A 24,298-nucleotide genomic window follows, 5' to 3' on the forward strand; every position below is an offset into this window, starting at 1 on the left:
ATTCAAAATTAGTGGGGGGCAACGGAAAAAGAAAAGCATTGTGTAGCATCTGACTACACGAGATTTGTTCTGTTACCTTGGAGACGCATAGATCTGCATAGGAGCTATAGAAAATATATCTTTTTCCATTTTGAGCGCATTGGAACCAGAAAAAGTGTATGTAGCCTTTAAACTAAGCTAGATGTCTAAAGATTTCCACATACACGGGCCTCGTATATCAAAATCGACTTTGCCCCCAAAAATGGCCCATATGCCAATAGCAATCAGAGCGTGTAGAAGCAGCGAGCGCTCTGATGGCCTCTATGGGGAAACGCTGCCATTTCTGTAGTAAGCCTGGTACCGGTAAGCTGTGGTCTTGGTATTGTAGTGTCCACGGGATCACAATACCCATGATCTTCAAACTTTTCTGAAATCTCTTAATTTGGGCTTCTCTAAGGGGGGGGACTTCATTGTGCCACAAATTTATGTACGGTAATTTTTTTTATAATTTTATATTAAAAATTCCCAGATGCCAATGAAGTAATTTTCAGCCTGTCTGTCGGGTGTCCTTTGTCCGGATTTGCTTTTAGATTGTAGTGTACGGTTTGGTTTGGTTTTGTCTTTTTTTTTTTTTTTTTCTGTCTTTTCTCTCTCTCTCCCAGACAGGCATTGCGACCAGAATGAAAATGTAAAACATGTCTTGATTTTATAGGAACCAACCACTCCGTCAAAGCAAAATTTTCCTGATATCGAGACTTCGCCGTCTTCTCCAAAACACCAGTCCACGGTCAGTTCTTCGCTAATTCAGGCGGCATTGTCCCTTGTAGCTTCAAGGATTGCGGGAATTTCTCAGAAGTGACGGAAGGGAAGAATGCTCGCTTGTTACATTTTCCGCAGAGTTTCTGCAGTCTAATTCCACCTTCTGTTTCCTTTTCATCAGTTTTGATCTCTCACTCAGTGCTGCCCTAGAATTATTCCGCTGCACTCTGCGGATAGTCTGGGTTTATATATATATTTTTAATGTACTCGGACCAAAATAGCAGTAATGTGTAGAAGGAAACCAGTTCTGTCTCTACACATCTTTTCTTGTAGCATAGGTGGAATATGCGCTTTTGCCTAATCAATTTCAGCACAATTTTTAGCTGTCATTCTTTTTTTTTATTTTGCAAGAACATTTCTTGTGAATAAGTAGCATGAAAAGTCACATACATTAAAGGGAATCTGACAGCAGCATGATGTAGGGACAGAGCTCCCGATTCCAGCGATGTATCACTTAGTTTACTGAGTGCATCAGTTGTGATAGAATCACAGTTTTCTCTGCAGCGTAGCTCTGAATGCTGAGCTCTGTATAACTCCGCCCACACCACTGACTGGCAACTTTTTGTCAATATATAGTACACAGAAAGCTGCCAATCAGTGATGTGGGAGTGGTTGGACTAGAAGCACAAGAACACCTAGTCCTGTAGTGATAAAACACTGATTTTATTGAAATGGCAAAAGATAGGCTAGTAAGTGACACATCACTAGAATCAGGGTCTGTGGCCCCAATATATCTCAATTACATAGGAAAAACCTGCTGACAGATTTCCTTTAAAGATACTATTACTATTATATATAGATGTATAGCATTAATTTTGGTCTAGTCGGGACTTTGGGTTGAGAACCATGTTAGTCTGCATGTACACAAGGCTACTTGCACACTTCTTGTACCTCATTTGTTGACTCTGTCAGCGGCTACGTTTGAAGCCCTGACAAACAGGAAGGCTGGGCCCTCACAGAGAGGCAAACTTATGTTCAAAGTCTGCAACTTTGTGCTCCATGCAACTTTTTTCTGGTGGTGTTTGTCTTTTAACTCATACGCAATGGGCAGTAGACTGGGTAGGAGGCTCAAACATGGCGTGAAATAAATACTACACACATCATATTAGGCAGTGTTCATTTTTTTTTTTTTTGTTTTTTAAAAATAACTCCTTTGCTTAAATAATACATTGACACATTGGATAAGAATGCTGGGCGATAGTTCGCAGCCTAATCAATTAATTTTTTATTTGTGGCAATCTATTTTGCATATCCATAATAAGCGTACTCTCCATTACCCACTTTCAGTTTCTATAAAATGCATAATCTTTTTGATTTCTGCTATACAACCCAAACCTTAGGTTTTGTTCACACTAGCATCATCGCTTCTCTTTTTATTATTTTGCCATATGACCATAATAATAAACCAATACATCCTGATCTAAATCCTGTTCTGCAGAGGTGACTTCTCAGTCGTCATCTCAGTACATAAGATAACGTCAGATGCATCATTCATAATAGGCGATGGTCACAGCTCACCTCCTCCCTCTCCCTTCACAATGAGCTCTAAACAGGTGTCAGATCCTGCCTGTTGCTGACCATTTGACTACCGTAAAGTGTACATGCTTCTCAAACAAAATAATCACCCACCTCCCCCCCCCCCCCAAAAAAAAAAAAACACCTCTCCCCCAAAAATAAAAATAATGGACAGAAAATAGAATAAAAAAAATCTGCAACCAGAAATGTAAAACAGTTTATTAAAAAAAAAAATGAACAAGATTTTCCACACCTGATGCAAGTGTGAACAGGACCTTAAAAATAGTTTTGATGTCAATCTTGTTGCTTTGTTTTCTATTTTGCAGAATGGAGGTTAACTTTTATTGATTTATTTTCTACTGCAGGATCAAGAAAAGTATGGCGTACTAAATGTGACCAAAATCACGGAAAATGGGAAAAAAGTTAGGTCAGTACGATCAACGCTGTGTTAACACCTCGTCATGTTATATCCATGAGGAAGAGTTCTGCGGGACTATTCTTCATTAACCCCTTCCTGGTTATGGCCAAATACAGTTTTCTGCCCCCGGTTTTCCGGGGAATTAGGCCCCGCCTGTGAACATTTTGCACCTCTGCCGTCTTGTATAATGCTCCATCGGTTCCAGTCTCGGGTATGACATTAATCTCTCCTGGTGTTTCAGAAAGAACTGGACGTCGTCTTGGGCCGTGTTACAGGGGTCATCTATATTGTTCCAGAGCACCGGAGCCAGCTGGGTAAGGACGGCCACATTAAATCCTGCCATTGTCTGCTGATGCCTGCAGTAAATGCTGGGACTACACAATATTATCATTTCGAGGCCCTCTGTGTCCGGCCTAACTGCTTTTAATTACACAAACCGGACTATCCGCCAGATTGGTATTATAATTCCATTTCCCTTTTATAAACTAATTGGCCTCTTTTTTAATTTGAGAACTTGTTTAGGGAAAGCTATGGAGTTGATTTATTGAATTTATTTTTTTCCTTTTTACCCATTCGATAGTTTGGAAACTATGATCTGTTATAAAATTGCTTGCCAGTTTACGGCAGCTGCAAAATGTCAGTTTAGAGTAGAAATAAGAAATAATAATAATTAGTTGTTTAATAGGATTATTTAAATAAAACCTACAAAAAAATGAATAACCACTCGAAAAATAGCCACAAATGAAGTTTTATTGCTTATATAAAAATATTTTGAATTGTATTTAAATTATGGGAAATGTTGCACAAAAAAAAGGTTCATGGAAAACACATTAGACACATTTCACTACTTTTTTTTTTTTTTAAAATATTTTTTCAGTTCTGGATACCCACTATGTCTTTATAAGCACTATTTAGTTTTCTTGTGTAGGTTAATATGATTATTTGTTAGGCAGGGTGCAAGATTAAAAAAAAAAAAAAAATTGGGCACCATTGTCCATGCACATGCAGCTGTCGACAGGACTAGAGATCAGCCGACTAACTAGTGTATGGAGTTCACCAGACTCCATCATGACTCCTGATTGGGCATGTTGAATTTCAGCATGCCCAATCCTTTGTCCCCCCGTAGCAAATATGATGCTACTAGAGGGGTGTAACAGCAGCTTGATTTACTTTTACCATTAAGATAATTTCTCCACACTCTGAGTGCACATGTTTCTGGGGTAGTAGGGAGGAGTAGCTATTGGCATAAACAGTATTCGGCTGACTGTAGTCTTCAGTGTATGGAAAGGTCTAATATGCAAATTGTCACTCTCCACAAGGAGAAACCTTACCCCTGGAAAGGTCTAAAAATTATATTTTTGGGTCATTATATTTAAAGTCAGCATTATTAGACTTAGTTCATATCTTGTCCTGAGCATATAGGGGGCCTCTATCACAATGTGCAGAGAAGGCTGCATCGCTCTGTATAGCCATACAGTGGGATTTGTCAACCATAATTTTGCATTTTAGTAAAGAAGATTAAAAAACAAAAAACACTTAACTGTTCCTCTGCATAGGAAAGCAAAGTAGGCTATGTTTTCCTATGCGGTGGAGAAAAAAGGGGGGGGGAGTACTTGGGTATACCTGTCTGGGGGCATACATGAACCCCCTACCAAGCCTAAGGATACATCAGGGAATATAACCTCCAGTATTAGAAAAACCAGCTATGACCAGAGCAAACCTAAAAAGAGATAAAAAAAAAAATAGAAAGACCGAGGGCGCACGTAAGACCATACGATATTCACATATGGTCAACATTACTTGTACCCTTGATTACAATAAATAAAAGCCAATGTCTTTAGAAATGAGTACTGTCCTATCATTCATTTTTTTTCTCTTACTATCATGTCCCAGAATATCCTTGACTGTTCCATGAGTATAAACCTATTTTTACCGTTGAAACTGGTACAACATGGCCTTGGAGATGGTCTTCTACCATTTAGACTGCTTGTGCTTGGTGGTATTAGCATTTCTGGTCTGGTTAGACAGCGCTCTCGAAGAATAAAGCTGTCATTTTTTAATCAAAGCCACTATTCATAGCTTGATTAAAGTCATGTGGGGGGAGTCTTAGTTTCTGATTAATTGCTGGTTAGTCTGATTTTTGTCCCTTTTTTATCAAGTTTTTATTTTTGTGTCTTGCCTTTCTGCATTAAACATGAGGTTATATATGCCTCGGCAGTTTCACAAAACTTTATTATGGGAGATATATTAAATAGTGTATATAATAGTCACGGGTGCCAATAATGTATACCACTACCTCTCCACCACCCTTGTGCATTAATACTATTCTTTCTCACCCCTTTTTGGATAGTGTTACATGAGATCTGATTGTGATTGTAATTGTTCACGTGCTCTGTATGTCTTCTCCTAACCTGTTCCTCTTGTTGTTCCGGGACACTGCCTCTCTTCCCTTTCCTCAACAAGTCCTTCTGCACCCGTTGTTCAGTCTCTGTGCTCCTCCTGTCTCTTCTCTCTGCCTGGAAAAACTATTTCCTCCATCGTCAGCATTTTGTCAGCTATGTAAATGTCGGTCCTGTATCTTCCATCATTGCATGCGCTTTGCTGTTTGCACGATGAGCATTCAAGTATGTTTCCCTTCTATGCAAAGCAGTTCACCAGTAATGTGCAAAAACAGTTATAAAGTAAAGATCCAGTCATTTCCAAGACAGTAATAATGATTCCAAATTACAAAAGTTATAAACCTTTCTCTTAGAAAAAATGTAAAGGAAAGAAAGCACTTAGTCAGTGGCGTACATGGAAATCACAGGGCCCCAAATGACCACGGAAATTGTGATGATGGGGAAGAGGCCGCATTGACAGTACCACGCCTATTCATTTAGGATGAAGACTAAGGGAAAGGAAGGTTCATCACTATCTTTTGACCGGACAAACTCTTGAAATTCCGTTATCTTTTCTTTCCCACTTTTTCCCTATGTTCTTTTCTCGCTTACCTTAATGTAATTTCTTGTGCATTTGACATTTTGCAAGGGATCTGTGGCCAAAGGTGAAACGAGATCTGTAGACACCTACGGTCCTGCTAGATGGCATTTCATGGTCTGGTTCATGTCGCCCCCATCCCATACACGAGAGGGATCTGCAGGATCTGAATTCTCTCTGTTCGCTCCTTGCATCGCATACCAGCCAAACATGCCGCCAAATCCAGGGTCTCGGCGCTATTGACCTAACGTGACATTTCTTGTGTTTAGAAGTTTGGCGGAAACCAATCAAAACCAGAGTTCACGGTGGATCTAAAAGGAGCCTCTGTGGAATGGGCCACGAAAGAGAAATCCAGCAAAAAGAACGTTGTAGAGGTAAAAAAAAAAAGCTTTTCCTGTCCTTCATCCAAGGCTAAACTCATGGGAGAGGTGGTATTCCCAAAATAGGCGAAACAATTCACATTCCTTCCCTCCGCAATAAGGTAAATTGTTAGCATCTGGATGCTGCGCTTCTCTGTTGTCCTGCAAGTCTGCACGGCACAGTAATGGTTGCCAGCTGTTAGTATGGACTAGAAAAACATTGCTCCAGATCACTGCTGCCAGCTTTTATTCATGACCACAGCTTTCATGCTTGTCAGGATATCCCAGCATTTGTATATGTCCACAATAGGTTAATCCAGGGGACTTGCTGCACCTGAATCTGATCACTGCTCCCTGATATGTCTATTTACAAGGGGGTGCAATCCACTAATAACGTGCAGGATTAGAGGAGGCGTCCCATCCCGTTCAGATCCGTATAGCAGATATCCCATGATATCTACTTTGTATAGAGGATTTAATGAATATTGTAATCCTGTCTGTGATGATAATGAGCCTGCTGAAAAGTCTCCTGTACAAAACAGAAAGTGTGAGTTTAGTATTAGGCTTTTTGCCAGTGCAAAACCAAAGAAATGACCTTGAGAACATGGCGTAAGTGCAATGTGTAGGTGCACATTCACACTGTGGCCATGTCACAAGATAAGAATAAAGGCTAAAAACAAAATGAGCAAATGCCCTATTTATAGTAAGATTACATCCCACTTCGACAAGGTGTACGCTGTCAATGTGGACCATAACCGGTGTCAACACTGTAAGACTTGTTATATTTTTGTTATAGTAGATACTGTTATATAACACATTATCAAATATTTGTTAACCCCTTCATGACCGGAGCTTTTTTTTCTTCGTATTTTCGTTTTTCGCTCCCCTTCTTTTCCAGATCTATAACTTTTTTTTTTTTTTTTCCGTCAGTATGGCCATGTGAGGGCTTACTATTTGCGGGACGAGTTGTACTTTTGAACGACATAATTGGTTTTACCATGTCGTGTACTCGAAAATGGGAAAAAAATGTGCGGTGAAATTGCAAAAAAAGTGCAATCCCACACTTGTTTTTTTGCTTGGATTTTTTACTAGGTTCACTACATGCTAAAACTGACCTGCCATTATGATTCTCCAGGTCATTATGAGTTCATAGACACCAAACATGTCTAGGTTCTCTTTTAAAAAAAAAAAAAAAAAAAAATTACGCAATTTTCCGAGACCCGTAGTGTCTCCAATTTTCTTGATCTCGGTCGGGTGAGGGCTTATTTTTTGCATGCCGGGCTGACGTTTTTAATGATACCACTTTTGTGCAGATACGTTCTTTTGATCACTCATAAAAACATAATTCTGGCATTTTGAATTTTTTTATCGCTACGCCGTTTAGCGATCAGGTTAATCCTTTTTTTATTGTTAGATCGGGCGATTCTGAACGCAGCGATACTAAATGTGTATGTGGGATTTTGTTTTTTTGTTTTATTTTGATTGGGGCGAAAGGGGGGTGATTTGAACTTTTTATGTTTTTTTTTTTTTATATTTTTAAACCCTACTTATTTTTTTTATTTATTTATTTAACTTTTGGCATGCTTCAACAGCCTCCATGGGAGACTAGATGCTGCCATAGCGCGATTTGCCTCTGCTACATACAGGTGATGCTCAGATCGCCTCTATGCAGCAGAATTACAGACTTGCCATGAGCGCTGACCACAGGGTGGCGCTCATGGCAATCTGCCATCAACAACCACAGAGGTCTCGAGGAGACCTGGTTGTGATGGCAACACAGCGATGACCCCGATCACGTGATGGGGGGGGGGAATCGTCACGCTGTGTATTTCTGGACCGGCGTCCGGAAGTGCATTTAACTACTTAATAGGCGTGGGCGGATCGCGATTCCGCTTGCGCCTATTGCGGGCACATGTTAACTTAAAACAGCTGACATGTCGCGGCTTTGAGGTGGGCTCACCGCCGGAGCCCACCTTAAAGCAGGGGATACTGCCAGCTGACGTACTATTTCATCAGCTGTCAGTAAGGGGTTAAAAAATACTTTTATCATTAAAATTTGACACATTCTTTTTAAATAGCCTGTCTGCTTATTTTACCCACTGAAACCGCTCCGATCACTAGATGTTATAGCAGGTGTAAACATGCGGTGGCACAATGACCACGATGGAATAAATCTTTTATTTGCTAATGTCACCTTCCGTGTTCAGGCTTCCAGTTTGGCCGGTAAACTCCCCGCCTGGTACGTCACCGAAACCGCCCCCCACCAGACAGAGAGGTGCTGGCTTCCTATCAAGACAACATATCAGTATCATCAAATGTCCTCTTACTTTCTTATTTATTTCTTATTTTTTTTCCAATTTCTTACAGCTAAAAACTCCCTCAGGAACAGACCTACTGATACAAACGGAAAATGACAATATGATCAAGGAATGGTACTCGGCACTCTGCAACACCATCGGCATTCCGGTACTGTCCTGTAATATTCATTTGTGGGCATTTTATTGAGGACGGTGATGACCTACAATAGATACAAGTGTCGCAAAGTCTCCGCTGTGAAAAGCATTGGGTTTCAGTCTCTGAATATAAACAGGAACGTTCCCATTCACTGACAGCAAGCAGAGATCTCAGAAATGCCAAAGAATCCTATTAGTAAGGTGTCACTAGGTTCCTCATCACTTATTTGTTTCAACTCTAGTCCAGAGCTGCATTTACAATTCTGCGTGCTTCAAAGCTGAATTTTTTTTTTTTTTTTGCATGATCTGTGTCTGCAAATAGATCGATCGCTCTCTATCGTTTCCTACAGCAATCGGCAGAATTGTGTTTGCAGCTCTGAAGTGAATACATGCATTCTCTGTTCATCTGAGCATGCATTTTTAATGGGAAGAAGGCAGTGAGTTGCTTCCAGGCATTTCTGAAGTAGTCTTATTATTTCCTGCAAGAAGAAAAGAAAAACAGGTATTGAATTTCAATATGAGTTGAGAGACTACCGTAGACCTGGTGTGGCGGGCCGGTCGCCTTCTGTGGTGGGCAGGTCACGCAGGTGTGTACAACTTTAATCTAATGCTTATAAGGTCCTTTACTTTGAATAAGTACATGGTAATAATTCATGCAGTTTATCTATAAAATGTAACTACTTTGTGTAATTGGCATGTAGACCGGCTCGGACTGGCCCACCGGGGAACAGGAGAATCCTCCGGTAGGCCCCTTTTGAAGGCGTGCTAATGAGTAGTGCTACTACATTTGAGTCACAATTTGCAGAAGAAGGTATAGTCTAATCATTCCTTAATGAAGCTAGCCAGGTTAATACTACATAGAAGCAAAAGTACATTTTTGTGCTAGGGTCAGGTTATTTTTGCATGTAACCGAACAGTGGGCCCCAAGAATGAATGTTACTGGTGGGTCTTTGCCAACCAGTCCGACACTACATGTAGAGACGAATGTGTTCAGCATAAACTGGTAAGGAGGTGATGGGTGACTCTGCCCGTATTGTGATTACATATATATTTTCTGGTGTATAGTAGAGCACATTATATTCCCTGCTCTTCCGCGGTCCTGCACAGATCTCTGGTTTCTAGATGTCCTTGACACAGTAAGTGACCACTCGGTCCATTAGTGGCCCCAGAGGTGAGACATCACCAAGTTATTGGGGGCAGCTGGACACCTCTCATTGAGGAGGGGGACAAGATATTATGGGTATGGGAACAACGTGAGTTTGGTGAGAAGAGAACTTTTTTTTTTTTTTTATCTATTAATTTTTCAATTAATGCTATTCTGACCATTTTATAAAAACAAAATCTAGATAGAACATACATTTCTTAAAGGGATTATCTTTATTTTTCAGATTCTGGAGTCTGAGGAGCCCAGTGAGGATATCGTGCCTGACTCTCCAGTAGAGAAACAAGGGAAGGAGAAGCACGAGAAGGAGAAAGACCACGATTCAAAAAAGAATCGATGTAGGTGTGATCAGAGCCGCTGAAGTCGCTCTAGTAGTGGTCGCAGTAGTAACGCACACGGGGACATTTGGCAAAATGAATTCAAGGGAAAATCAAGCACTTACCAATACCTACCAATCATCCACATCGCCATTCCATAAATATATACACTTCATTTAGGTCACTATGACTGGTAGTCTTTTTTTATTGTAGGAGTAAAAATGTAAAAAATTCCACATATTTGTGTTTTTAGCCATAAAACAAACGTCTGTTGATAATTCGGAGCAAAAGAAGACGAAAACAAAATTAAAGAAGTTTCTTACAAGACGTCCAACAATGCAAGCCGTGCGTGAGAAGGGCTACATCAAAGGTGATTTGTTTGGAAATAAAGGATTTCTGCTGAAATCGGAGCAAGTTGGAGCCATAAAATAGTAAATTCACCTTGGGGATCAAGAGAGAAAGAAAGAGTTCCCTTTTAAAATTTTACATTTGGGCTCTTTGTTGGTTGGGTACACATATTGCAACCAAAGTGTTTCTTTTCCTCAATTTTACAAGTATCTCGTTTTTGGCTTCATCAGGGGAGCATGTTTGGAGTATTTGACATTCTTCCTACTGAAGTCATGTAGAATTTTTATACAGTGTTTTTTTTTTTTTTGCTGTTTTTTAATGACAGTCCTCTGCATAGGAACTCATGGCAGATGGGGGCCATCCCAAGAAATGTGGATTGTAGTAATTGCGGGAACCACTAGGCTCAGGTTTTCACAGAAGTACAAATATCTAGCGTTTCGCCCACAGATTGCAATGACTTGTGTCTATAGAAGGACATGGCTTTGTCTACCAGCCTTATTTGCCAAATTTGGGGATAAATATATGAAGGCACCAGCAGCTTGTGAGCGCCAGTGTTTCCTTGTGAAAAATTTGGGGTTTACAATGGACAGAGGAGGCTTTCTACACCCAACATTATGATTCGTGATTCTTTTATTTCTGTTGGCAAAGTGTAGATTAGCTGTGGACGGGAATTTCGCCATTTGTGTCACTATAAGATTACTGTCAGCTGAGTGCTTAGTAAGTTTCGTCAGTCGAGTGGTCATCCTTCTGTGCCGCCCCTGTTTGCAGATCCTGTATTCGGCTCCAGCCTGGCCAGTCTTTGTCAAAGAGAAAACACTACAGTGCCAAAATTTGTAAAGATGTGCATCGACCATATTGAACAGCAAGGTATGTACTATGTGCACATTAATGAAGCGCGTAAGACTCGGCTGCAGCGCCTGGCACCGCCACCGCCCAATGCTTGAGGGATGCAGCGATTGATAGAGCACCGTGCCCATTTATTGGCGAAACCCTCCATGATCAGACGTCCAACCCAAAAGGATGTAAGGCTTCTCCATTGTAATGAATCTGCACCTTTACCACTCGGACATGATTAGTGAAGGTTTTCAGCCTCAGAGTGTAACCTAGAATGTTTAGTTGATTGACAGCAATCACAAGTATTAAGGGTTTATTCTCAATAGGGCGCTTTGGGAGGGCAGGTGGGGACAATGCCTTCCTGAATGATTCGTACCATCTGCATCTTTGTGTTGCTGTTCTGTCTTTGTTGCTGCAAGCAGAGACATTTTTTCTTGCCTCTGCAGCAATGGAGGAGCACAGGGCTGGCTGGATCCCTAGACCAGGCCAACTGCACAGCAACACTTGCAAGCTCTATAGCAAATAGCTTGTAAGTGCATGCTCCTTGTCTAGGAGAGTATTTTTAACAAGTGATAAAGTACAAAGTTGCTTGTTTTTGCAAACACTTTTTGCAATTTTTAACTATTTATGATATCGAAAACACCCCTATAAGATTACTGTCCTTTTAAATTTTATACCTGCCACAGCTTATTCCATGTAGTACGAGTGCTGACAATATCCGCCATCCAGAATCTGGCTGACGTTTCGCCATTGATTTGATTGGACGTTACTTTTTGTGCACATGTGGAGTTTGCGGGACACATGGATTTGCAGAAATAACGGTATTGTGGTGAAGCGAGTGATCACTGAGTGACACAGTCATCTTCTTCTTTTAGGACTGGACGTTGACGGCTTGTACAGAGTCAGCGGAAACCTCGCGGTGATACAGAAGCTCAGATTTGCAGTGACACACGGTGAGTTCTGTTTTCTACACGCATGTCCCCATAGTGTCAACCACACACAACCCGTGTGCTGGTGTGGGGCTGTTTTTTGGGACAAAGCTATCAAAGGTTTTTCTCATTCTATATAACCCCTTTATTTTTTTCCAGGCCGTTTGGTCTAACTTGGGTTTGTCATTGTGTTCTCTCAGTGTATTTTTATGATTTATTGAAACTTCTGTATAAAGTTTGATGCTATGTTCCTAGTATTATGATGCAGCCCGGGTAGCACGATAACAGCGTGATAGTTAGCAGTAGCTGTGTTACTAATACCAGCCTTTTTGACAATTATGCACTTTTTCTAAAAAATGAAATCCTTCTCCCATAGCTTTGTTTTCCTTTTGACTTCTCTTACTATTTCGGCTTTTTTGTTTTTGTGATCTGGATACTTCCATAGTCATGTTTATTCTTTATGGCTGAAAACTAGATTATTAGTCTCTTATGTCCACAAAACCAAGAGGTTGGATTGTGATCCTACTACATCTGCTGCACGGTGGGTGCTGGGGACGGCAGCAGATTTAGGATGTATTGGTATCTATGACAAGCAGACACTTGGCAAACGTGCCACATCTCATTAGTATAAGCACACGGGGAATAACCATCCTGACGCAGGAGGCGATATACAATGGTGCAGTGGCCAGGAATACAGACGCAGCTCTGCGCCCTCCATAATACTCCACGCTTTATTGCAGATGAGAAACTGGACCTGAACGACAGCAAATGGGAAGACATCCATGTGATCACCGGGGCACTCAAGATGTTCTTCAGAGAGCTGCCCGAGCCGCTCTTCACCTACAGCCATTTCAACGACTTTGTGAATGCAATCAGTAAGTAAAAATCTGATATTTGGTCATCAGGAATGCCTTCATTAGTTCGCCATTTATAACCCTTTCACGGTTCAGTATGAAGTTCCTACATCATGTGAGTAACCATGGGCAAAAAAGGTAAGGATTGCAGAACCTTTCCCATCTGATCATAAGCCTTTATCTGGGGGTGACGAGGACCAAGGCCTGTGCTGAATCGCTCCATCCCAGCGGGATAGGATGAGTATGCAATAATGATTTATGACAAGTTTTTGTCTTTGGATTCACCTCTTGTTACCAATATGCTACTGGTCCCTAACTTTGCTGTACGGCCAGTATACACTTTATTATATATACAGGGTGGGCCATATATGGATACACCTAAATAAAATGAGAATAGTTGGAAATATCAACTTCCTGTTCGTGGCACGTTAGTATATGGGAGGGGGGAAACTTTTCAAGATGGGTGGTGACCCTGGCGGCCATTTTGAAGTCGGCCATTTTGGATCCAACTTTATTTTTTTCAATGGAAAGAGGGTCATGTGACACATCAAACTTATTGAGAATTTCACAAGAAAAACAATGGTGTGCTTGGTTTTAACCTAACTTTATTCTTTCATTAGTTATTTACAAGTGTATGACGACTTATTGTGTTGGATTGTCAATGCGACCCTCTTCTCCCACTCTTGACACCCTGATAACAACATTGCAGAAGAAATGCTAGCACAGGCTTCCAGTATCCGTTGTTTCAGATGCTGCTCGTCTCATATCTTCACAGCATAGACAATTGCCTTCAGATAACCCCAAAGATAAAAGTCTAAGGGGGTTCAACTGGCCCACGATGACCAATCCACTTTCCAGGAAACTGTTCATGTAGGAATGCTCGGATCTGACACCCATAATTGATGGTACGGTGTGGTATATGGGGTACAAAGATAGTGGAGCCATTCTTCATCAATGGAAACCTCAATGCCACTGGATATCTGAAATTGCTACATGATGATGTGTTGCCCTCTTTATGCACTGAAGATGGCACGTTCCCTGAGTTTTTCCAGCAAGATGGTGCACCATCACATTATGGGTGTCAGGTCTGAGCATTCCTACAAGGAATCTGACCCCCTTAGACTAGCGTTCCTTCTGCGGTGTTGCTATCAGTGCACTTTTCAGCATTTATATGGATGTGTGAAATTAGACTTTGGCCAGTGTGACGTGGGATACAGTCATTTCTACAAGTGCAGCCCTGTTCTAATGACTTGTGGTTGATCCTACACCCATATTACACTCCTGTTAAATTCACATGTCCGATGTTCTCATATGGGTGCTACCTGTGACATTCTATGGGACCATTCGCATGTCCATGATTTTTTGCGGACCCGGCGATTCCAAGGAATTTGTTGAGACATGTCCTATTTTGATCCGAGTGCCTGATCAAAATCTGCAGTGCGAGTCTATGGGTGCTTGGGAAAAAAATAACACAACTCAGATGCCACCTGAGTGCAGTCCCATTTTCACTGACTGTCACATAGGACAGTGGGGATGAAACTTTATTTTTTTTTTTTTTCACTCCAAAGTCTTATCAAAATAACAAAATAGTCTATCCATTTTTCTTGTACCTGAGAAAAACTGATGTCTGAATGGGGCCTAATGTGATAAACATTGCACCTGTATTAAATTGTGATTTATTTTTTTTTTGCTGCAGTTACTAATTGTGGCCACTAGAGGGCAGTGCAGTACCGCGTAACACCAGTCTATGGATGGCGGTGTTAGTGCTCATAATGGTTTGTAAGTGACTTTTTATTCTTTTTTTTTTTTTCTCCTCTTTTCAGAACAAGAGCCCAAGCTCCGTGTTCAGGCAGTCAGAGATTTAATTAAACAGTTGCCAAAGCCGAACCAAGACACAATGCAGGCCCTCTTCAAGCATCTCAAGCAGTGAGTGGGGAGCATTGAGTACACGATAGATTTGTCATTGGGATTGTCTGATGTTTTTTTTTTTTTTTCTCTTGTAAGAGGCATTTTAGCTGAGCTCAGTTGTTTCCTTGCGCGGGAATCTGAAATCTAAGCATTGCTGCACATAAAAAGCCTATAATTGGTGCTTAACATTCAGAGCGGCTGTCAGCGCCCGTCCTCTGCATGTTTGTGGATTTGTAAATGTAATACGTAGATGTGAACCAGTCAGGTCAGTGACGGAGATCAAACCGTACAGGCATCTCTATGATAAATGGCAGCGATCTGCTCCATTGGGTACAACGGTCTTTACAGCAGATATCCGTGTGGTCCGTGACTGTATGGCCGCTCTGATGCATTGAATTCTGCACAGAGCGGTCTGTGGACCCTTGAGCGAGCGGGTGCTTGCAGAATTAGAGGGAATTTGTCACCAGGGGTTTTTTTTTTATGTAATCAGAGAGCCGCATGATGTAGGGGCAGAGACCCTGATTGCAGCGATGTAATAATAATTATAATAAATTTTATTTCTATAGCGCCTACATATTCCGCAGCACTTTACATTTCAGAGGGGATTTGTACAGACAATAGACATTACAGCATAACAATAATCACATAGATCATTACAGATACCAAGAGGAATAAGGGCCCTGCTCGCAAGCTTACAGTCTGAGGAAAGAGGTAGACACGAAAGGTGGGTGGTAACAGTTGCCCTGATTGTATGGACCAGCCATAATGTTAAGTGTGTAACAGTACGGACACAGAGGGCTAATGGATGCATAAAGCATGTGGGAACCTGATGCCGGGAACCTGGTTATGGTAAAACGTTTGACTGTGCCACACAGGGGTAGATTAGGTTAATGTGCTGAGGCGATAGGCCAGTCTGAATAAATGCGTTTTCAGGGCACGCTTAAAATTGTGGAGATTGGGGACTAATTGTATTGACCTGGGAAGTGCATTCCAAAGAATTGGCGCAGCACGTGTAAAGTCTTGGAGACGGGAGTGGGAGGTTCTGATTAATGAGGATGCTAACCTCAGGTCATCAGCAGAGCGAAGGGTGCGGGTTGGATGGTATACTGAAACAAGGGAGGAGAGATGTAGGGTGGTGCTGAGCTATCACTAAGTGCAGTTTTGATAAGTTTTCTCTGCTGTAGATGTAGCAGTGCTATGAATGCTGAGCTGTGTATAACCCTGCTGCCACCACTGATTGACAGTTTGCTGACAATGTAATCAGTAGTGGAGGCGGTTATACAAGGACTGCCAGGCACACAACATCCAGTCCTGCTGTGATGATCTCCTGCTGATAAAACACTAATTGTATTGAAACTAAAGCAATCTGATGAGCGAGTGACATCCGTAGAATCCTGCTCATTTGCTGATCTCTGAAAAAATGGCAAAAACCTCCTTACCAGTCCCCTTTAAAGGGGCTGTCTGGTCAAAACTGATACGTCTGCAGTCACTCAATGTGACTGCAGACTTATGAATCCCCCCCAGCACACGCACTGACTGTGCACTCCTGGGATTCGCCGGTTTAAGACCCGGGATCAGAGTGTATGTATGAGTTATACATACCCCCCGGCCAGTGGGTGCGCCCCGTCTAGTGACGCTTACGGCCAATGAGACGTGTGGCCAGTTCATAGAAGTGTATGGATCAAGGCCACGTCCACTGGTCAGGAGTATGTATAACTCATACATGCCCTCTTGTCTGTGGGTCTGAAACCGACGAATCCTCGTAGCGCACAGTGCAGATTTACCGGTTTTGACTAGACAACCCCTTTAATCGAATAACTAAACTTTCAGATTTTTTTTACTTTTTTTTTTTTTCTCATTTTTGTCTTGCATCTTTTATCTTGCGCTGATGGTCTTTTAACTTTGCAAATCTCTTTATTTGATTTCTGCATTGTAAAAAAAAAAAAATAAAAAAGGTCTTCTGAGAAAGAACTGATCACTAGTGAAGAGCGATTGTGCTCGAATAACGTATTATCTGATCATGCTCGGGCGTTGGTGTCTTCAGCATGCTCGAATATTATGTTTGCGTTCCCATGTTTTTGGTTGTTAGACCGCAGCAGCACATACGGGCATAGCCGTTTTTTTAGGCAATCCCTGCATGTGTTGTAGCTGCGTAACATCTGCAGGGACTCGAACATATTATCCGAGCACCTCGAAGACACTGAGATAGCACCCGAGCATCATCACTACTGATCACTCCTTAGTCCATATGTCTGACTTTTCTGTGCTCCTTTAGTATGTGCTGGGAGTACGAGCTCTGGCAGTGGAGTGCAGGCACCGTAGGAGAGTGCTCACTATTCAGCGCAGGTATCCTCCTCTGATCTCTCTGTATGTGTCCGGCATATCCTAATCATGCCTGTCCTGTGCCATCACCAGTATCTCCCCCACACGGTTATACCCAGCGCTGTGGCATTAGGCCGTTCTGCAGTCCTGGCTCCATGGAGTTCAACAAAATAACGGCGTTCCGAAAAGCCAGACAAATAGATTAAAAAAGCAAAAATTCTCCCCTCTGACCACTTGCGCCCCCATGCGGATTACAGTTGTGCATTTCACGGCCTGGCACTCGTTCTTGCACGGTCCAGCTGTGCTCCCTGGGGGAGAAAGTATGCAAATGAGCACTCATCTAAAAGGAAGAAAACCGTTTTAGTGCCCCCTACAGGTAGCAGCCTGTAAACCCATGTCATTTAAAGAGCCCTGAAACCTCTTGAGATATGGGCCGCACCTGGGACGCCCACCCACCACTTGCGTTTTGTTCTCCGCATCCGAGCAGGGCTGGGATACTAGTTGGGTCCTAGGACTAATTCTTATGTTGTCTTTTTTTTTTTTTTTTCTTCCCCAGCGTTGTAGAAACAGGAGAAAAGAACAGAATGACCTTTCAGAGTTTAGCAATCGTCTTTGGTCCAACGTTACTGAAACCGGAACAAGAGACTGGTAATATCGCCATTCACACGGTCTACCAGAACCAGATCGTAGAGCTCATTCTGCTGGAATACAACGCCATATTCGGCCGCTGATGTCACTTTTCTCAAATGGGAGCAACCACTCTGACCGTCTCGCCCTGAAGGACACCGATGTTATATTATTATTTACTGATATTTTATTGCGGACCAAACTGTGTGGTGCGGATGTTTGCACTTGTACGAAGATGACGAGACCCCTCTAGGTTTGGACGGTTTGGACATGCGCCACTTCCTCTTGACCATATCCATTCGTGACTATATAATTTTTTTTTTTCTGCATTCAGTTGCTTTTTTTTTTTTTTTCCTTAACAGAACTGCAAGTCTACCACAGACACTGGATCGACTGGAAAATAAAACTACTAATCTCACACCTTTAGATACGAACCTTTCTTCGCTGTTGCTTGCGCTGAAGTGTTTGCAGCTAATGATTGGTGGTGAATCATTTGTAGTGAAATTGCATCTCGTACGTGTCTCTTGATGCCGACAATGACTTATGTGCAGGCGAGCCGTATCCCGGTCACTAGAACCTACCGCTCCTTCTACCAGCTCGCAGTTTTGCATCAGAGCTTTGTATTACCGCTGACATTTTGGCTTCTGTCATTCATGGCCTTGAAGAACTGCACAGTAATAATAATCTACTACTACAGTCTCTGAATTCTGGATCCTCGTATTCTCTTGGAATGACTTCTGATTGTGTGTAATAGTTGGGTGTTCTATTACATTACAGTGTATTAAAGAGCACTTGCCCCTAAATTTATATATATATGAAATCTAGTTTTTGAGTTGTATTCGGTTTGGACTTTTCCTAGTTATATCTGTCTTTAGGTCCCCATTCACATGAGACTAAAGTCAGCAGGAGCGGACTGCCATCTGATGTGTATGAGGGCCCTCCCGACTATTCACTGACAGATTACGTCAGAGGCGTAAAGGATCGAGGGAGTTAAATCAATACTAGATCCTTTTTGTTTCTCTGGGAGATAAGCTGCGACCGGAGGAGCTGTCTACTAGAGGCTGCTATCCCCCCTCTCCACTGAAGGGTATCTAATAGCAACTGATGTCCCCCTCCCCATTGAAGGGTGTCGTCTAACTGCTGATGTCCCCTTCTCCATTGAAGGGTGTCTACTAACAGCTGATGTCCCCCTCCCTATTGAAGGGTGTGTACTAGCGGCTGATGTCCCCCTCCCAATTGTAGATAAGTGTCAATGTATGCAAGACTGTCATGAGTGATGGCTGTTTGCTAAACAAGCTTTTAGCCAACCCTTATCAGTATGGGCACTTTTAGTGTAAGGACACAAGAGAAAAGTCGACCATACTCCTCCTCCATTTCGGTGGTCGCAGACGACCATCTTATGTGTATGATGATGACAAATCTCAGAGGACAGGACCACTGAGCTTTCTATTTTCAGGGGTGATGAGTTACAGATAGAAGTGTTTAGTAGCTTCTGTCTTCCCTCTCCACGTTGAAAGTGCATGAGCGCACTCCGAAGCTGAGCACTTGTGTATGGCGGAGTTGGCTGAGATAACGGTCTGCTGAGGAAATATTTGTCTGGCGGCCCTCTTGTGTATGGCCAGCTTCTAAGAGTTGTCCATTAGTCAGACAACCCCTTCTCAATGTCTTTTTGCCCCCCAGTAAAATAACACCAATACCCCCCTCCAGTGCCGGCGCTGTTCCAGTGGTTTAGGGGATTGCATGACCCTAAACCGGTTGAGCCAGTGCCATCACTTTTGAAGTGGCACTGGAGATGAGTAATAGGTGTTATTTTACTGGTGGGGAAGCAAAGAGATTCAGAAGGACTTATCCGAGTGGTGAACAACCCATTTACGAAAGAAGAGTAGAAACTGGCTCCTGTGCTCGTTACCTGGTCCTATGGAAGAAAGAGATTCGTTCAGCGCTTGGATAAATTATTTCTGGGTTTATTTGCACTTGTTAAAATATATCCAGAACTAAAATAGCATCACTTGCACGCTTCTAATTCATACGCTTTGTGACTGAAATCGCGTCACATTTGAAACGTGTAACCAGTGTCCTTTTATCTGTTAACCTGTGTTGGTTTATGGATTTTTCACATGTGTCAATAAACCCCAAATCACTTTTAGTCTAAGTCCTGGCCCTACCTCTCCACATCTCTATGCTTTCCTAGAGTCTTCACTGGCTTATGCGTCTGGTTATGAAGATATATCTAAGGCAGGATCAGAGAGGATCAGATCCCCGGGATTCCCCAAGTCCCTTTTTTTTTTTCTTTTTTTTTTTTTAAAGCACAAAGCATACGAATCTGACACTGCCCAACTAAATGCACCAATAATAAAGACTGGATTTTAGGAAACCTGTTGACTACCTTAGGGCAAGGTGGTGTGATCCGATTAAGCAGCCCCCAGCCTCTCCCAGAACCAGAGGAACTTTAGAGGTCAATTTGTGGACTCCGACGTATATTTTAGTGGAAAATGCTCTGGAATCTGCCAACTTCAGCTGTATCCTGTGGCCAGTGATCCCACTGGGGTATTATTACATTACACTGATGTATATAGGGGCCGGGGCTGTAGAAGCGTTGGCTCATTGTATATAATGGCCGCTGTATAGTCTCGCCTTCTGCTTCTCCTTCACTTTCTAATGCTCCTCATCCTCCTCGATCAATCCTCTGCCTCCCAGGACTAACTATATGCACTTTTAGATGGGAACTGTTTTATTTGCTGGTAGACCTTTTTATGCATAGGTACTGGAAATATTTAAAAGGCTCAAGCCGACGGGTTATTTAATATGTACAGTATATTTTAGAGAAAAAAAACCAAAACGGATACCGCGGAAGAAATTTCTATATTTCATTGTGCCTGTTTGGTAAGAAAATGACAAGGTGCCCGTTTATGAATTGGTGTGAACTTTAAAGAACAAATCATTGACCTGTGAAGTTGAAGTATTTCTCTTACATTTAACGATGTAAACCAATTTGTAAAATAAAAGTGAAATTGGATGATTTTGTTACTGGGAATATGGCGTGAATTCAATTTTATTAGCGATGTTATAAAAAAAAATTATCGCTCAGTGTTTTTTGTTGGCTTCAAAATGTAGATTGCGTTTTTCATGCGCGTCACAAGTCCCGACAGTCGCACAATGCTTCTTACTTGGAGGGGGGTTTGGATCATTCATGCCAACAATTGTCGATACCAATAATGATCTATATGTGCAGAACTGTCATATTAATGGGCGTCCTGCATGCGTAGATCTCTGCTCGCCCCGTCTAAATGTGACGGTAAATGGCGACCGCAGATCAGCTTCTACATCGAGAAGCGTAACGGAGCCTTCAGTAAGAAAGGTACAAAGCCTAGCTGTAAAACTCGCAATTGCTGAGGACCCCCCATCCATTGGTAAATTGCAGGTGCTGAAGTGCTAAGCTGGAAGAAAAAGTTTAGAAAAGGTGCACAATTTTTGTGCGACACAAGTTTTGTAACTTTTGACCTTTTTTCATGCCATTCTTGCCCTGCGTGGGCAAAGCTGGGGCAGGATGGAGGGCGTGGCGACGCCTGCTCGTCACATGTGTCATCGACGGCATTCCTTATACCATAAATCTTACTCCAGTCCATGACTGGAGTAAGATTTGTGTCGAGGCGCACGCCTCTTAATGAATCAGGCGCCTCACACTCCACACGCCTTATGAAAAATGCCTGTTTTGATGAATCAGGGCCATAATTTATACGCCTGTATGACCCCTTTAATGAGGGGTACCGAATCACAATCTCTCAGATGTATATTTGTATAATAATGTGGGTAAGCTGCAGATTTTTCCTTACACACTGGTAAAGAAAGTTTTTTTGTTTTTTTTTTTTTCTTTCTCCATGCACTATGAGGGGCGAGCTCTTCTTTGTGTGACTTCAGATCTGTGCTGCGTGCTCTAATCCAGTCCTGCTCAAAGTGAGGCTGACCTCACCAGTGCGGCGCCCCCGAGCTGCTGGTGTTACTTTTTATAAGCGATCAGATGGTGGACAGTGCCTCCTATGGCTGCAGCAATCTTTAGCGGTCTTGTATTTCACAGCTCATTTTTTTAAGAGATAAAAAAGGAAACTTAAAATTTTTAATTTAAACATTGCCTCCCCACAGACCTGGTATTACTATGGTCTAGAGAAGAGTTTCTCAAGCTTGTCCCCTGGAGCCTCACCAGAAAAAACAATCAAGACATCTTCCCGTGCTGCTCCACATCTAATAGAGATATTTCACCGAAACATAGCGATAAACCCCAGCTGCATCCTCCTCCTCTACCTCTTTTCCCACAAACAAAAGTTTGATTTTATTCCAGAGATCTTGGAATAATAATTTCCACAATTGGATTTGATTAAAATGTTCCTGTGCTGAGATAATCTTCTAAATGTGCCCATGCTGTGTACTGTGTAATGGCTGTGTCTGACCGTACAGGAGCATGGTCTGATCATACAACAGCTCCTGGGCAGGGGAGGAAGCAAAAGAGTATACAGACAGGACTGCAAAAGCGAGTATACAGACAGGACTGCAAGAGAGTATACAGACCAGACAGGTCAGCAAAAGAGAGTATACAGACAGGTCAGCAAAAGAGAGTATACAGACAGGTCAGCAAAAGAGAGTATACATACAGGTCAGCAAAAGAGAGTATACAGACAGGACTGCAAGAGAGTATACAGACCACACAGGTCAGCGAAAGAGAGTATACAGACAGGTCAGCGAAAGAGAGTATACAGACAGGTCAGCAAAAGCGAGTATACAGACAGGACTGCAAAAGCGAGTATACAGACATTACAGCACGGGATCTCAAATGATTCTTTCTTTTGAAGTAAAACATTGCTTAAAAACAGGCAGGGAAATGTTTTACCTCACAAAAAGAATCAGCTGTGATCCCGTGTTGCCCTGTCGTATACTCTTTTGCTTCCTCCCCTTCCTAGGAGCTGTGGTATGATCAGACTATGTCTCTGTACGGTCAGACACAGCCATTACACAGTAAACAGCAGGGGCACATTTATAAGATTATCTCAGCACAGGAACATTCTATTTAATCACATCCAATTGTGGAAATTATTATTGCAAGGTACAGGTGCTTCTCACAAAATTAGGATATCAAAAAGTTAAGGAAGAACTGAAATTGACTTTTTGATATTCTATCTTTGTGAGAATTACCTGTTATATTGATTAAAATGAACTTTTGTTTGTGGGAAAACCCACGTAAGCTTTTTTTTTTTAAGCGGTTTTACTGGCAAAAACGCTTTTAGGCTGTGCCCACGATGCGTTTTGTTAAGCGTTTCCGCAGCGTTTGAGCCGGATCAGACGCTGCAGAAACGCTTAAAAGATGCATCAAATTAATTAGCATGCGTTTTTGGCTTTTTGTGCCAATGCATGCGTTTTTAACCGCTCAGGAATCGCTTAGCGGCTAAAAACGCAGCATGCTCATTAATTCCCGCATTGCTCAGCGTTTTTAGCCATCCCCAATGATCCCAGAAATCGCGTGTCAAAAAACGCGTCAAAATCGCGTCAAAAATCGCGCGGAAAAAGACGCGCGATTTCTGGGAAGGGGATCCTTTTCCTGAGCGTTTAAAAACGCTAGCGTGGGCACATAGCCTAAAAAACGCTTACAAGAAACATCCCATTCAATTAATGAATTCCCACTTTTTGTGCACATTGATGTGTTTTTTACTGTGAAAAAAAAAAGCATCGTGGTAAAAAACGCAGCATGCTCATTAATTTTGCGGAAAAATCCGCATTTCTAACTTTATTCTATGAGCAGGAGGATGCTCCTGTAAAAAAAACGAGCAAAAAAACATGTTTTTCCTGGGAAGGAGTCAGGTTTTTTCTGCATATGTGGGTACATAGCCTAAATGTATTCGGCCCTCCAAAAAAATACATCAAAGACCTGCTACAAACAAGAAAAGGTATTTACAGAATGTTAGTGAGGAAGATTCCAATTTCCCCTAATAAGATATCACCATTATCTGTTCAATGTATATTACTGATTTTATTTTAATAAAGGGAATCTGTCACCAGGTTTTTTTTTTGCTCTTGTAATCTGAGAGTAGCATAATGTAGGAACATAATTTCAGAGATGTGTCACTTACTTTACTGGTTGTTCAGGTTTTGATTAAAAACTTGTATCTGCTGCAGATCTAGCAGTTCTCTGAATGCTGAGCTCTGTAGAACCCTGCCTACAACACTGATAGGCTGATTTCTGTGTAGACTGTTCATGGGCAGAAAGCTGCCAATCAGTGGTGGGGGTGTGGCTGCAGTTTTACTAGTTCACTAGTGATTATCTGCTGATAAGTGATGTTATGAAAACTACAGCAAACAGCCCAGTAAGTAACACGTTGCTGGCATAAGGGTCGCTGTTAATCATCTGAAGAGCAGCATAATGTAGGGACTGTTTCCCTTTTAGGATGCTTTAAAGGAAAGCTATTTTTTTCTAATGTGTGCTATCATCAGA

The 24,298-nt window shown here is 41.9% G+C and overlaps 1 protein-coding gene across 6 annotated transcripts in view; it reads left to right on the top strand.

Moving 5' to 3' along the window:
• Window positions 1-20,854, top strand: part of ARHGAP12 (Rho GTPase activating protein 12) — a 78,113-nt gene extending 57,259 nt beyond the window's left edge. For all 6 annotated transcript variants that reach the window (XM_073581689.1, XM_073581690.1, XM_073581691.1 and 3 more), the window contains 12 exons: window positions 692-766; window positions 2,679-2,740; window positions 2,973-3,045; window positions 5,977-6,081; window positions 8,434-8,532; window positions 9,908-10,019; window positions 10,252-10,368; window positions 11,115-11,213; window positions 12,056-12,133; window positions 12,850-12,984; window positions 14,787-14,889; window positions 17,750-20,854. In XM_073581689.1, the coding sequence (XP_073437790.1) occupies window positions 692-766; window positions 2,679-2,740; window positions 2,973-3,045; window positions 5,977-6,081; window positions 8,434-8,532; window positions 9,908-10,019; window positions 10,252-10,368; window positions 11,115-11,213; window positions 12,056-12,133; window positions 12,850-12,984; window positions 14,787-14,889; window positions 17,750-17,924 (1,233 nt within the window). In that variant the 3' untranslated portion in view covers window positions 17,925-20,854. The remainder of the gene's footprint in view (window positions 1-691; window positions 767-2,678; window positions 2,741-2,972; window positions 3,046-5,976; window positions 6,082-8,433; window positions 8,533-9,907; window positions 10,020-10,251; window positions 10,369-11,114; window positions 11,214-12,055; window positions 12,134-12,849; window positions 12,985-14,786; window positions 14,890-17,749) is intronic.
• Window positions 20,855-24,298: the final 3,444 nt, after the last annotated feature.

This window comes from Dendrobates tinctorius, unplaced genomic scaffold (genome assembly GCF_039654945.1).
Source record: "Dendrobates tinctorius isolate UK_male_01 unplaced genomic scaffold, ASM3965494v1 ptg000070l, whole genome shotgun sequence".
NCBI classification, from domain to species: Eukaryota; Metazoa; Chordata; class Amphibia; order Anura; family Dendrobatidae; genus Dendrobates; species Dendrobates tinctorius.